Source organism: Pelecanus crispus, chromosome 3, assembly GCF_030463565.1.
Source record: "Pelecanus crispus isolate bPelCri1 chromosome 3, bPelCri1.pri, whole genome shotgun sequence".
NCBI classification, from domain to species: Eukaryota; Metazoa; Chordata; class Aves; order Pelecaniformes; family Pelecanidae; genus Pelecanus; species Pelecanus crispus.
In genome coordinates this window covers 12,587,976-12,600,941 of record NC_134645.1, presented here as the reverse complement: position 1 = coordinate 12,600,941, position 12,966 = coordinate 12,587,976, and the positions used below count along the sequence as shown (strand labels likewise).

General features: G+C 45.9%; 1 protein-coding gene across 1 annotated transcript; it reads left to right on the top strand.

Annotated features, from left to right (window-relative positions):
• The first annotated feature begins 1,237 nt into the window (after nucleotides 1-1,237).
• On the top strand, nucleotides 1,238-11,701 carry CHGB (chromogranin B). The gene is made up of 5 exons (XM_075707959.1): nucleotides 1,238-1,286; nucleotides 5,394-5,437; nucleotides 6,786-6,879; nucleotides 8,609-10,377; nucleotides 11,564-11,701. The coding sequence occupies exons 1-5, from the start codon at nucleotides 1,238-1,240 to the stop codon at nucleotides 11,645-11,647; spliced, it is 2,040 nt and encodes a 679-aa protein (XP_075564074.1). The 3' UTR covers nucleotides 11,648-11,701.
• Nucleotides 11,702-12,966: the final 1,265 nt, after the last annotated feature.

Below are 12,966 nucleotides of genomic sequence, written 5' to 3'. Positions count from 1 at the left end.
TATAGCAGCCTGGCATTGTTAATACACAATATAATAGTACACAGAATGATAATAGGGATGACTGCCATTTTGATGTAATAGATCCATTGTCCTCCATGAACACTGGCAACTACAGGGCCACCTGCTTAGCACTGAGAAGAAAAACAAAAAAAGAACAACTGAAAAATACACATAATTTGGAGATGGCCCTCTGAGAGTTAATGAAAGGAAAAGCAAAACAAGTTCTGGTGTTACAATGCCTTTGCCTGGCTCTGTAGGGAACTGGGGGGAGCGTTCAGACTTGTTCTGTGGAGAGCTCATCACAGCTTGTCATTTGTGCTTTCCAGTCCATCAAGGACTAATCGGGACAGTGGGGGCTGTTTAAGAAAATTGTATAAAACTTGGTCTCTGTAGGTTTGCTCTGGCTGCCCAGAGCATCAGCACAGTAAATAAGAGGTTTGCCTGTGGAAATGGATGCTAAGAGCAGTGATTTCCCCGGTAAAACTCTTGAGGAACACCGCATGTCACTCACTCACCAGCTGACATAAGCACGGGGATCACTTTCCAGTGTTCTCAGGTTCTGGGTTTGCTCGGGGTGGGGGTTTGATTTGAGTGGAAGGGGCAGAAACCTTGCAGGAAAAAAAGGCTGCTGCAGCATCTGAAGAGGCTTTGATCGGAGATGGATGTGGGAATGCAGCGGTGGTTTCTTGTGAAGGCTGTTCCAGAGGGATGGATTACCGCACCTCCTCCCTGTACGTAGAGCCTCAGCATCCTCTGACGGAGGGAAAGACCCACGGATGATACCGCATCCTCTGAGCTGGAGAAAGGGCAGGGAAACCCCGCTTTTCTCCTGTTCTGAGGGGACGGCAGGGCGGGGGGATGTAAAGGGGCTTTAGGAATATTAGGCGGGGGGCGGGAGGAAGAGATGCGCTAGTTCCAAAGGAAGGGAAAGCGAGCTCGGCTCTCCCAGCCTGGGAGAAACTTCCCCCGTGCTGGAGGGGAGGGGGCGAGGGAGGCGGGCGGGGGCGGCCTGCGGCGGCGGGGCGCGGGGGTCCCGCGGCTCCGGGCGGCGCCGCTGTGGGGGAGCGGACGGGGGGGGGGGGGGCGGGCGGCGGCGGCACCGCCCCCGGGGGCTCGCGGTGACGCAGGCTCCCGGCGGGGCCCCCCGCTCGTCTCCTCCGCCCCCGCTCCCCCCTTTAAATAGCGGCGAGCCGGCGAGCCGCCGCGCCGCGCCGAGCGGAGCGGAGCGGAGCGGAGCATGGGGCCGCTGGCGCTGCTCGGGCTCCTGGGGCTGGCCGCCCTGGCAGGTGAGCGGGAGCGAGGGCGCGGCCCGCCCCGAGGCGACGGCGGCCGTGGGGCTCCCTCCGCGGCGGGTCAGGGAGAGGCGGGCGGGGAGCGACACCGGGAGCGGGGTGGTTTCGGGGGGGGGGGTGGAGGGGTTGGTTTGAAGAGCGGTGGAGCGCGCCCCGCGGCCGGCGGGGTGACGCCATCGGTGGGTACATGACGTCACGCCCGGTCCGCCCTGCGTCACCCCGGCTCTCCCCTCCGGCGGGCCCGGTGAAGGGGAGGGTGAGGCAGGGAGGGCCGGGGTTTGAGGAAGGCGCCAGAGCGCGGGGCAGCGGGGCGCTGAGGGGGGCGGCGGGCCCGCCGGGCCCCCCGCTGCTGGCAGGCGGCAGCCGGCCCTCGCCCTCCGGCTGTGCGAGGGCCGCTCGGCTACTTTGAATTTATTTTTCTCCCCAGTACGGTTTCTTTCCACAGAGACTTCTCGGTATAATTTTATTCGAGCGGCGCTGCTAGGTTTTTTGCCAGCTAGTTGTTGATACCGGGAGGTGATTGTAAAGTAGCAGGTCTGCAGCTTTAACTAACAAAATTTTTTTTGCATGCGGCATTTAAATGTTAACACCACACTGTGAAATGAAGATTAAACACAATAGGATGAGGTGATTGCTTGCCTTTATATCTTTTTATGAATGCTACATAATTCCTTGAATGAATCGGTGTCATTCTGGGTTGAGTAATTCGGCTTTAGGTATATTAGAGGTCCCCACACAGAAACGCTTCTGGGGCTTGTACAGAAACTCTGAATGAAGTTGACTGCCTTAAACTGCCTTTATTGTGATCAAAGGGGAGGGTGGAAGATGGGGGGAGAGACCCCAACCCAGAGAGCTCACCAGACTTATTCCACAGACCCCCCTGGGGATTTCTTGCCAAATTATCTTTTCTTGGTCATGCCATCAAACAGATCAGGTGCCTCTTTATGTCTTTTTTGGCTATCTTGCTTTCAAATGTCAGCCAGGATCAATGAACTAAGGGGTTTGTTTGGGGCTGGGAATCAGTGAAACATTAACTTCAAGAACTTTCTAGTGCTCCTTCTGCAAATCAATATGCCGAAGTTTCTGTGATCTTTCCTAGGAAGGGGTTTTGCTAACATTTTGATGAGCAATGGCACTGCACTGAGTCATCGGCATTAACGAGACAAAACCATGTGGGGATTTCATCAGGGACCCACCAAAAGATCTGTCCCAATCTTGGAGACGCAAGCAAAAGCTGCGTGAATTTGTTCTACATTTCTCATGCTTTTTCATGATGTTCATCAGCTGTCATCAGCACTTCTGAAAAATCAAATAATCTGATTGCAACTGCCTGGGCAGATTTGGTTCAGGAGGGGGAAGCAGACCCAGGGCTTTGTTTTCTTTTGTGGGTCTGTGGTCTGGTTTTCTGCACGGGCAGGGGAAGGACTTCCATCTCGGTGTGTGCTCTGACTTTGTTTCTGCTGTGAAACCCTGCAGTTGTACCGTCTGCTTGGTCCCCACAAGCCTGGTGGGCGGGTGCCCTGCTTACCCGATGGTGTTGGCGGTGCCAGGGTGATGGCTTCGCCCTTCCTGAGCACATCTGGAGAGGAAGGCAGAGGTGTTGGCCAGCCATCTCCAGCTGGCAGGTGGCCCCGAGGGAGCTCTTGCCAGCTGGCGCGGGCTAGCGCTGCCAGCACCAGTGTAAAGCGGGGCATGCTGGCTCCCCACAGGCTTCCTATCTCAGCTCTGGCAGAGGAGCTGCCTCAATATATTATTTCAGGCTCTGGGATGGATTGGATACTCATTTTGTTCCTCCGGGCAGGTTAATATGACATATGTCTAATACCATTTGCTGCTTCTGACATTGTTATGATAGCCTAGTGCTTCCTCTTTGTCTGTGCATATCAGCTTTCACCATTAACCAAGCACTTGCTTAATGGTCATTAATCTATCTGTAAATCTCCTTAGAGAGGTGGCAGCTTTGGAATGACAGGACAAAGGCAGTGAGTACAACCTGACTTTATATTGCTGCACCACTGACATAGCACTCGAGGGGCAGCCTGAAGTTGGCATCTCTAACAGCAAAAATTCAGAAGTTTGTCTGTTCTCTGCTTTATCACATCAACTGGGTGTAACTCATAGGAGATGTGCTGTGGCAGCATCACTAAAAGGGCAAAATCAGATGTTTGCCCTTGTGTGTGTCATGATTTCTCACGGGCTGGAGGACCTGAGGAGCATCATCAAGAAGAGGCAATGAAGTGGGTCATCGCCTCTGCTTACATGTAAGTGGTGACTATGAGCAGCTCATGCCATAAGAGCAGTGTCTCCAACCCCTGTGGGATTGGGAGAATGTCCTTTTAGTGGATAACACTTTTTTTAGTAGAAGGGACTTTGCTGCCAGTCTCCTGCTCCTGCGTGTACATACATCCTTATCCTCCATGCTCAGATGGAGGATGCAGGCAGGTTAGACTGTAGCGGTGTCAGCTCTGTGCAGTGTGGTAGTTATTTGCATACTAGCTTAGTAAATAAAGTAACATAAAGCCTGGCTGAGTCAGCACTGAACACAAAAGATGGGGGAGAGCGTTGGCTCTGTATAACACCATCTCCCCCGTACACCACCTGGCATTCTGGGGAAATGATGGGGTAGGGGTGTAGTGCTATTTTAGGGGAATCCCTTCTGTGCTACCCTTGTGTGGGTTCCCTTCTCTGATCACAGTTGTATATGCAGAGAAGAGACGAGGGCTGGAGAAGCACATTCCTGCGTATGTGTTTGAGGGAGGAAAAATAGAGGACAGTAAGAATACCAGAGTTGTTGTTATATTGTGTTCAGTTATTACACACAGAGTCAGTGCTCAAGGGGATGCCTGCTTCCTCTGCAGACACAGAAAAGAAGAAAGGTTTTGCCGCTTTCAGTAGCGCAAGGCTAAGCGCTCCTGTCTGCTTTGCAGGAAACTTCCTCGGGGCGGTGTTAGTTTTCCTGATGCTGTAAGGTAAACTGACCCCCTTCATCTCTATAATCTGCTTTGTGCTCATCTGTTACAGAACATCTCTTACTGTCCTAACCAAGCAGTATTGCAGAGAGGGTGATAGATGTATTTAAGACTGTCCTCACTTGGTGTAAGAACTACAGAACTGCACCCCAAGCTGTACGTTTGTGTTCTGTGATTATGTACCATGCAGTAAGTCTGCAAAGCCATGATACAATAAGCCTTGCTTCTGTGTACTCGTGTGTGGCTGGCAGACTTGCTTAACTTCACTTCTGCAAATCTCAAGGTGGATGAGAATTGACACAGTTTATTAATAATGTACAACAGCCAAGCTCATTAACCAGCTGGAGACATATTGCAGCAGTGATGGCAAAATAAAGCAGCATGGAGGTTTCATTTGCAACAGCTTCTTTCCAAAAGCAAATACCTTGGACCAGGTCCAGTAGAACTGCAAGGAGGTGTTAATTGCCCCAAGTATCTTCAGGACAGAGAGAGAGAGAGAGAGACGGGTTGTGACTCTTCCTTCCAGAGTAGTGTTTTCCACTGGGATTTGATTTTTTTTCTTATTTCTTGAGGTGATAATGGACCACTCAGTGAATGGAAATTTTCTTGTCCCCTCTGGCTCTGTCCTTCCCTCCATGAGCGCCTCCTATCCAAGTGAGACAGGATTTTTCCAGTAGGATTGGGACAGTAGTTGCTTTAAAGCCTTGAAGAATGGCCTCCTATTGGGGAGGTGGTGGTGGGGCACCCAGAGCCTCTTGCAGAAGCCAAAAGGTTCTTGGGGTGCAAACAGGCCTTGCTTGTTTCCTGGTTTTTTACTACCAAGCAGGTACAACTACATGAAGACCTGACTTGCAGTAATGCTCCGGTCTTGGAATTTAAGCATTGCTTTCTGTTTTTTGGTGTATATTCTTTTTGTGCTAGCAATGTCAACATCCTTCTCTCATGCTAGGCTGCAATTTTACATTGCTTTCCCATCCTGAATAAGAAAAGATGTAATGCAAAATGTGTCTGGTTTACTGACCTGCTAACTCAAAACTCAAGCCATCTCATGAGACCAATTTGACTGAGGATACCTGTCAGTGATGCTTGTTGCTAGGATTAATGAGTAGGTAATAATTTGTTTTTCTTCCAGGTGTCAGTGCAGTTTCAGTGGAAAAAGACCATATTGAAGAAATGGTGAGTAGCTGTATGTCAAAGCAAATTTCAGAAAATGTCAGTCACATGCTCTCCATGTTTTGTCTTTAAACTCTCAGGGTAATGCTTTCTTTTCCCTAAGGGTAAACTCTTAAGAGATCATCGGTGATGTGGAACTCAGAGTCCCTTTAGCTGTCAGAAGATACCTGCATGCACTTTGGTGCATTTGATGGAAATGGAAGCTGTCTTCTTGTGTCAGTGTGGTACTTTTGAAACTCTTATGTTGTACAGCTGCCTGAAAAATGATGTGGAACGTTATTTGATAGTACATGTTATTGGAGTGTAAAAAGTGAGATGGCAACTTTGAAGAAAGATGAAATATGTACAGTTACCAACTATGTAATGGACTTTCTAATGCAGTCCTCCCATCTCCTGCTTTGGAAAGAGATTCTTAACCTGTTTGATTAAATAAATGCCATTAGCTGCTCTCAGCACCTGTAACCTGACATCAGACCCTGTAACCTGACATCAGACCCTCTCCAGTGGTTGATAGTGTGATCATTTAGATTAGTAAACACCTGGTAATAACTAAAAACAGTTAAAAGACAAATGGCTATATAAATGTTTTATTGTCTCCTCCCATCCAGCCACCCAGCTTGTCAGCCTGAGACTCTCGTACCCCTGACGATCTGAGCGCTCACTCACAACCAACAGCTTCAACATTTGAAAATCACATTGCATGAATTTGTACAGAAGAGCTACTTTGATAGTGCTTAGGATTAGAGGAGATTGTGTGACTTTCCTAAATGAATCAATTTCCTCTGCTTCCAGAAGACTATCCAGGAATGTTAAGCACTAAAAGAGGCAGGGCTTACAGCAGACACACATGAAAAAATGTGGAGCATGTCTCTTATAGAGGACATAAAGGTGCTTTTGGTTTCTAGGCAATCCAAGCAATACTTCTGGTAACACCTTTGCAGCATCCTCATTTGGACAGATCCTACAGGGTGATCCTCATCTTTTGAATGTGTGTGGTGTTGGTTATTTTTTTTTTTTTTGTAAGGTGCTGTTACCACATGTTGTTTGACTCTCCTGTATACTGAATAGGGTATTTAATATTTTAAAATACACAAAAGGAGCGTGTTACCTATGCAAACAAAAGGGGAGATAAAAAGAGCTAATGACTATCCTCTTCTTACTAGTATGGGAATGAGGAGCAAAGCACTTGTTGCCCAGTGCACAGGAAGTTGTGGTAGAGCTGGGGATTACTCAAAACTCATAAATGTTAGCTTGAACTCTAATCCTAAATTAGCTTTCATCACTAACTGGATCAGAAGCAGGATTTCCATTTTTGCCATGAGAATTTTTTCTCCTGTTTTGTTTCTTATAGGTAACTCGGTGCATAGTGGAAGTCCTGTCCAACGCTCTATCTAAGCCAAATGCACCACCAATTAATCCTGAATGCAAAGAAATCCTGAAGAAGAGTAAGTACAGCATTATCTGAACTTGTGAAAGGAATTTGGTAGATGGATTCTGTCTTGCGTTGCAGCTGGTGAACTGTTACATCAGCCCATGTGAAACTGGTGCCTCCAAATTTCAGTGTCAAAATTCTGATTTCCTTCTGTTTAGTCTGACTTGGTCTAAGAGCAAACAGCCTGACCTGATAACTGTCAGGGATTCTTGGCTAACACATGTGGCTCTCTTCCTAAGCCACCTGGAGAGTCTAAGAGAACTAGACAAGCTCTTTCAGTAGCCTAAGAGGTCAACAAATGTGACTGGGTTTGGACCATGTGCTGAATGCATCCCAGAGGGTAGGAACTGGCTTCAAATAACCACCACTTAAATCAACAAGGCTCCTGTGCCTGGTGGCAACTGAATCCACACCCAGCTCAGGAGAGGGGAGTCTTTTGCTCAGCCCAGAAATTATTAAGTTTGTGGTACTGAATCCGGAGGTCTGGAGACGTGTGCTGAAAGCTCCCTGTGGGAGTGCTCATTTCAGATGAGCTTGTTCCTACAGCGTGGTGCTTTGCTGGCTCGATGTCGAGATGTAAGCCTGTTTGCATGCTTGATTACTGTCTGCAGTGAAGTGTGGTTAAGTTTGACACTGCCAAACCGCAGAACGCACATCTTTTTTGCCCACTTATATTTATTTGATTACAGAACAATAAAAGTCTCTTAAACTTACCCGCCGTCAAGAAGCAGTAACAAAACCTGTCTGTTTCCTGCTTGTTTATAGAGGGAATAATGCATGGCCCTAATACAGTCATCAGAAGAGGGTGGGGTTTGGGCTTTGGGAATACATGTATTTGTATCTAACTCAGCCCCAAATTTCTAGGAGATGCTGAATGCCAGCAGGCATCAAGCTTTGTTTATGACATTGTTAGTTTCAGAAAAAAACCTGTGTATTTGCCATGGTTTGGAAAATTAAAAAACACTTACTAGAAAGAGAGGGTAAGGACCATATTTTTGCCATTAGACAGATCTCCTCCAAGAATATTGGATAATGAGAAGCTTTTCAGAAATAATGAGCTATTTTTAAGTCTGCACAGCTATTGTCTGAAAACTTTTAGGATTTGTGATCTATTTCTGATGTTACTCAGACAGAAGTGAAGCAGAAATGTCTTCATAGAAATACACTGTTACCATTGTGGTCAGAGTCAGACTTTCATTTAGCATTTTGAAAATAGTGGAAGGAGCATGATTTGATTAAACCTAACTATTGCAAAGTAACAGATTTTTTTCTTTATTTTCAGTGAATTTAGAACTTCTAAAAGTTGCTAAAAGCCCCAGATATTTTTGAGTAGCTTGAAATAGATGGTTGTCTCTTTTGTGAATAAGCATATGTGATGGATAAGGCTTGACATTCCAAGAACTGAACACAATTCCAGATCCCATTGATTTTTAATGCGAATGAGAGTTAATTTAATTCAGTACTAAAAATGTGATCACAAACAAAGAAAAAAGCCAAAGGAGAAAAATTATTCTGAAAATTTCAGTGGAACTTTTAAAATGCCTAATTAAATGAAAATTAGTTAATGCTTTTCCAGGCAAACATACAAAATATTAGGAAATTACTAATTTTAAAAGCAGAATTAAAAAATTAATTCTGTCCAAATCTTCTTGCTACTTTGGGAAGTCAGTTATCTATTTAAACTGAAATAATGCTTCAGTGGAGAGCTGGATTACTTCATTGTGCTGCTTTTGTTATTGTAGGTGGTAGAAATGACAGAGAGAGAAGCGAAAACAAACAACTTGAAGTGAGGCATTTGGAAGACCCAGCACAGATTGAAAAACATCATACCGGGAGTGTGGAGAAAGAACAAAGTCAGGCAGAAGAAGAATCTAAAAAGTACGTGAAAGCAAGTGATGAGGAGAAACTTGGTCACAAGGAAGGTAAAAGCAAGGAAGAAGAGGGTGGACACCACACACCTATTCAAGAAGAGAGACTTCATACAGAAGAAAAGAAACACTATCAGGAAATTCAAAGAGAGGAGGAGAGCTACCACAGTGAAGAACAAAGCAAAGAGAGCAAGCAGCATGATGAAGAGGTAGAGCATGCTGTTCTCAACAAGAAGTCAAACTCTGGAGGCATGAGCACAGAGGAGTTCCCTAATGGGAATGATCAGCACCCTGTGGACCACTGGCATTCGGAGGAGGGAATGCAGAGCCCTTACAAAAGAATTGATGAAGGTGAAGAGAGACAGGCAGAGGGAGAAAGAAGTGAAGAATACCACCATGAATCTAAGGAGCGTAATTTCTCCCATCAGCAAGAGCATGAAGAATCTGATGAGAGTGAAGAAACAGAAGAGGAAAAGCAACCCTACACACCCCAACGTTATCATGGGAAGCACAGAATGGGTGACACCTCTGAAGAAAAGAGGGGCCGTGGTGGTGAGGAAGAGGAACTAGCTGAGGAATCAAACACAAAGGAGGCCCATCTCTGGGACAAACAGAATCACCATCAGAAACATCATGAAGAGTCTGAGCAGCAGCGTGAGGAGAAGAGTGGTTATCATGGGAGGCATGGGTCTGAAGAGGTGGAGGAGAAGAGGCATGCAGACCAGGGAAGTGAGGAGTACAGAGAAAGGTGGCAGCAGAGTGAAGAGAGCAGTGAAGAAGAAAACAAGAGGCATCACCACAGTGAAGAAAGTAATGAGAAACTGAGCGAGGAGAGGAGACACTATGATGGATCACATGAGGCGAGGAGGCGGCACCATTCTGAGGGAAGGACGTATCTTGGAGATGAAAGTGAGGAAGAGCTGGACAGGTATCTCAGCGGTGGCAGCAAGGAGAAGCAGCATGGCGCTGGAAGGAGATACCGCTTGTGGGACAATAAAGATGAAGGGTTACAGAAAGTGTATGTTCGAGAGCGCAAAGGACAGGCCAGAAGACACTACAGCACTGAGGACAGTGTAGAGCAGCAGCGCTACCCTGGCAACAGTGAGGAGGAAGTAGAAAATAAGCATCACAGCAGTGATCAGATGGAAAATGAGGAGGAGAATATGGAGGAGGGAAGATATGCAGAGAGGGAAGAGTACAGAAGCCATCTCCCTGAAGAGAATGAGAAGAGAACTACGGCATCCTACAGTCCTTTCTACCCGCTGCTGTGGTGGAAAAGCCGGCACTTTGAGAAAAGGGACAGTGCAGGAGAGCAGCTTCTGGAGGGCAAAGAGGGAGGCAGGCCTACCTTGAATGAGAAGAGTCTTTTCCCTGAATATAATGACTATGACTGGTGGGAGAAAAAGCAAATCCTAAGTGCTCTGAACCATGGACGCACCGAGAAAAGGAATCTTAGCAAAATGAACAGATACGATATGAAAAGGCAATACAACAAGATGGATCAACTTGCAGAACTTCTGAATTACAGGAAGAAATCAGCTGAGTTCCCAGAGTTGTACAGTTCTGGAGAAGACATGATAAAACATCACATAATCAGGAATGACAGAGGAAGTCTGAGCCAGAGGCCTCTGACGGAAGAGGAGGTATGTGTACAGGTGTTTCTCTGAAAAGCTAGGGGAAGCTGACTTTATGTGCACATTTCTAAATCCATTCCCAAGGCAGGTGGTAAACCATGAGTGGAAAAACACAAACAAGATTAAGTCACAATGAGAGCCAAATCTGTAGTGATTTAAATATCTGCTTTCTTTGAATAAATTCAGTGGAACTATCCCAGGGCATAGTTTGTAAAATAAAGACAATGTGCATCCTCATTAGCTTCTGTCTGCTGCAAGACAGCGAGGGAGATTTTCTTCCCCTTTTGGCCCGACCTCTCCCTCTAGGGTCTTACAGACTAATAAAATAAAGATGCCTGTTGCAGCAGGAGCAAAGAGGTAATTAACAAGTACCACTTGGTCTGTTGGGTTGTTTAAGATGTACATCTGAAAAGCAAGTTGGACATTTAGAGTGAAATTCAGCTGTCCATTGACTTCACAGCTGTAATTGCAGAGCAGAACCTGGCTTGTGCTTATAAGCCCGATCAGAGCATGTAGTTCCTGTTTTCCTGTTGAACTTCCTGTTCTGCTTTGGTGTCCAGGAAAACTCAGTCTACACCCATCGGCTGGATGCTCCTCATGTACGTCACTGTATCTGTTGCACAAAGCTGAGCTGGGAGCAGTGGAGGTTTAATACTAATTTCTGTAGAGGTTAAATGGTGTTAGCAAGCATCATAATAACCAAGAATTGGCTGCATAAACTTTTTTCCCCTAGCATCTGGTAATGTGGAGACGTTCCTCTTGTTGCACAGTGTGCTTGCTGTATGTCATAAGCCAGAACCACTGTGATCAATTTTGTAGCCTCCTAAGGGACCTTCACCTGGGCAGAAGTGACTGCAGGGGGCAGCAGCTGTGAGATAGCAGGAGGTCACTACTAGATAAAGGTACTTTAAAGCTGAAAAGATCAAGCTGTAATTAGTTCCAGCCCTCAGAACAAGTAGTTTGATACCTTCCCCAGCCCTAATTCAGTTAAAAGCAGGAAATTGCACAGATCTCCAAAGTATGTGCGGCACTGCTGTTAACATCCCCCCCACCCCCACACCCACCCAGCAAGCTCCCCAGGGACCAGTAAGTAGCAGGAGATGTCTGCCTTGGAAAAGGTCTTTGTCTCACTTTCATGGGAGAAAACGTTTGCCAACGTTATTTGATGTGTAAAATGCTCTTTATGTTTTCACAGGAAAACGAACTGGAAAACCTGGCCGCTATGGATTTGGAGCTGCAGAAAATAGCTGAGAAGTTTAATGACAACAGGAGAGGCTGAAGATGATCTGCTTTGGCATTTCAAAGCTAGGTGTAGCTGTACTCACCTGTATTTTGTGGTAAATTCACTGCCACAGGATTGTTGTTTGCCCTAAGACCAGGAAATACTATTTACTGTCCACTGTAGCGTAGTGATTTATACAGCTGACAATATCTTTAATTTGCTATTATGCTATTGAGAACTGAATAGCATGAATTTTAGTATTATCACCTTTCATGCAAGGCAGATATTTTTAATATGCTTGTGAAAATAATTGTGTTAGTGTTCTTCAGAAATATATTTGTCTGAGTTTGAAATAATAAAACCCACTGATCTTGGACCAAACTTTCTCCTTGCTTATTTCATTGATTGGGTTATTTCAAAGTAAGCTGTATCAGGTGGATAGATTGTGTACAGAATGTGGACTTGTGGTTCACCAATATTTTTGAAAAGTTACAAGGAGCCTATCTGTGCCTTTTATTTGTCAGTTAGCAAGAGCATGAGGTAAGAAGGAATGCCAGTTACTTTGCTCCAGTAACTCGGAAACAGCCTGTAAATTACTTAGTTCTGGAAATTAGTCATTAAAGAAGCAAAAAGGTTGCAACACCAAATGGCTGCTTGTTAATTTGGAAAGCACATGGTGCTTCAGCAGCAATGCATTACACAGTGGATTGGTTTTGCCACTTAGACTAAGTAGTCCCATTCATTTAATCACCTACCACACATGCGTTGCTAACGTGTTCTTTCCACCTACTGCAGGGAAGCAGGCCGTGCTGGGAAGCGTTACAGAGCCTGTGCGCTGCGTTGGAGCAGGGCTGATCTCGCACAAGGCGAGTTTCTCAGCAGCCAGGCAGGATGGGCTCTATGTAAGGAACCGCAAAGCGTCTTACGGAGAAGGAGTGGTGTGTGGAAGGAGCCATTTGGGAATCTTACGACACTGAAGCAGTAAAAGAAATGATCCCATAAGGAGTTCCAATTACTCTGAATATCTGGGGTTCAACTGAATTTAACTTATGCAAATGTGGGGTTTTTTACAGGCTTTCTGCTGTGAGTGTCTCCAGTTGCTTGTATAACACCACACACAGGAGAGAGGAGCTACACAAAGAATTCAGCTGAGTCACATTATCAGTAAATGTGCAGTATCTATCATCCCAGCTTAACCCATTTAAGCCACTTGCTCATTAAAACCCAAACACAGTCTCCGATTAACTGTAAGGCCATATGAACTGAAAAGTTCCGTGAGCTACTGATCCTTGAACTGTGTGAGCATGTTTTGGTAAGACCACGCAGATGTTTCATCTTGTTTGGTTAAGGTACATGAAGTTCGAATCCTGGCTCAA

Coding starts and splice junctions, on each gene's coding strand:
- CHGB (XM_075707959.1), top strand. CDS start 1,238: ATGGGGCCGCTGGCGCTGCTCGGGCTCCTGGGGCTGGCCGCCCTGGCA. Junction 1,287..5,393: donor GGGGCTGGCCGCCCTGGCAG/GTGAGCGGGAGC, acceptor TTTTTCTTCCAG/GTGTCAGTGCAGTTTCAGTG. Junction 6,880..8,608: donor CAAAGAAATCCTGAAGAAGA/GTAAGTACAGCA, acceptor TTGTTATTGTAG/GTGGTAGAAATGACAGAGAG.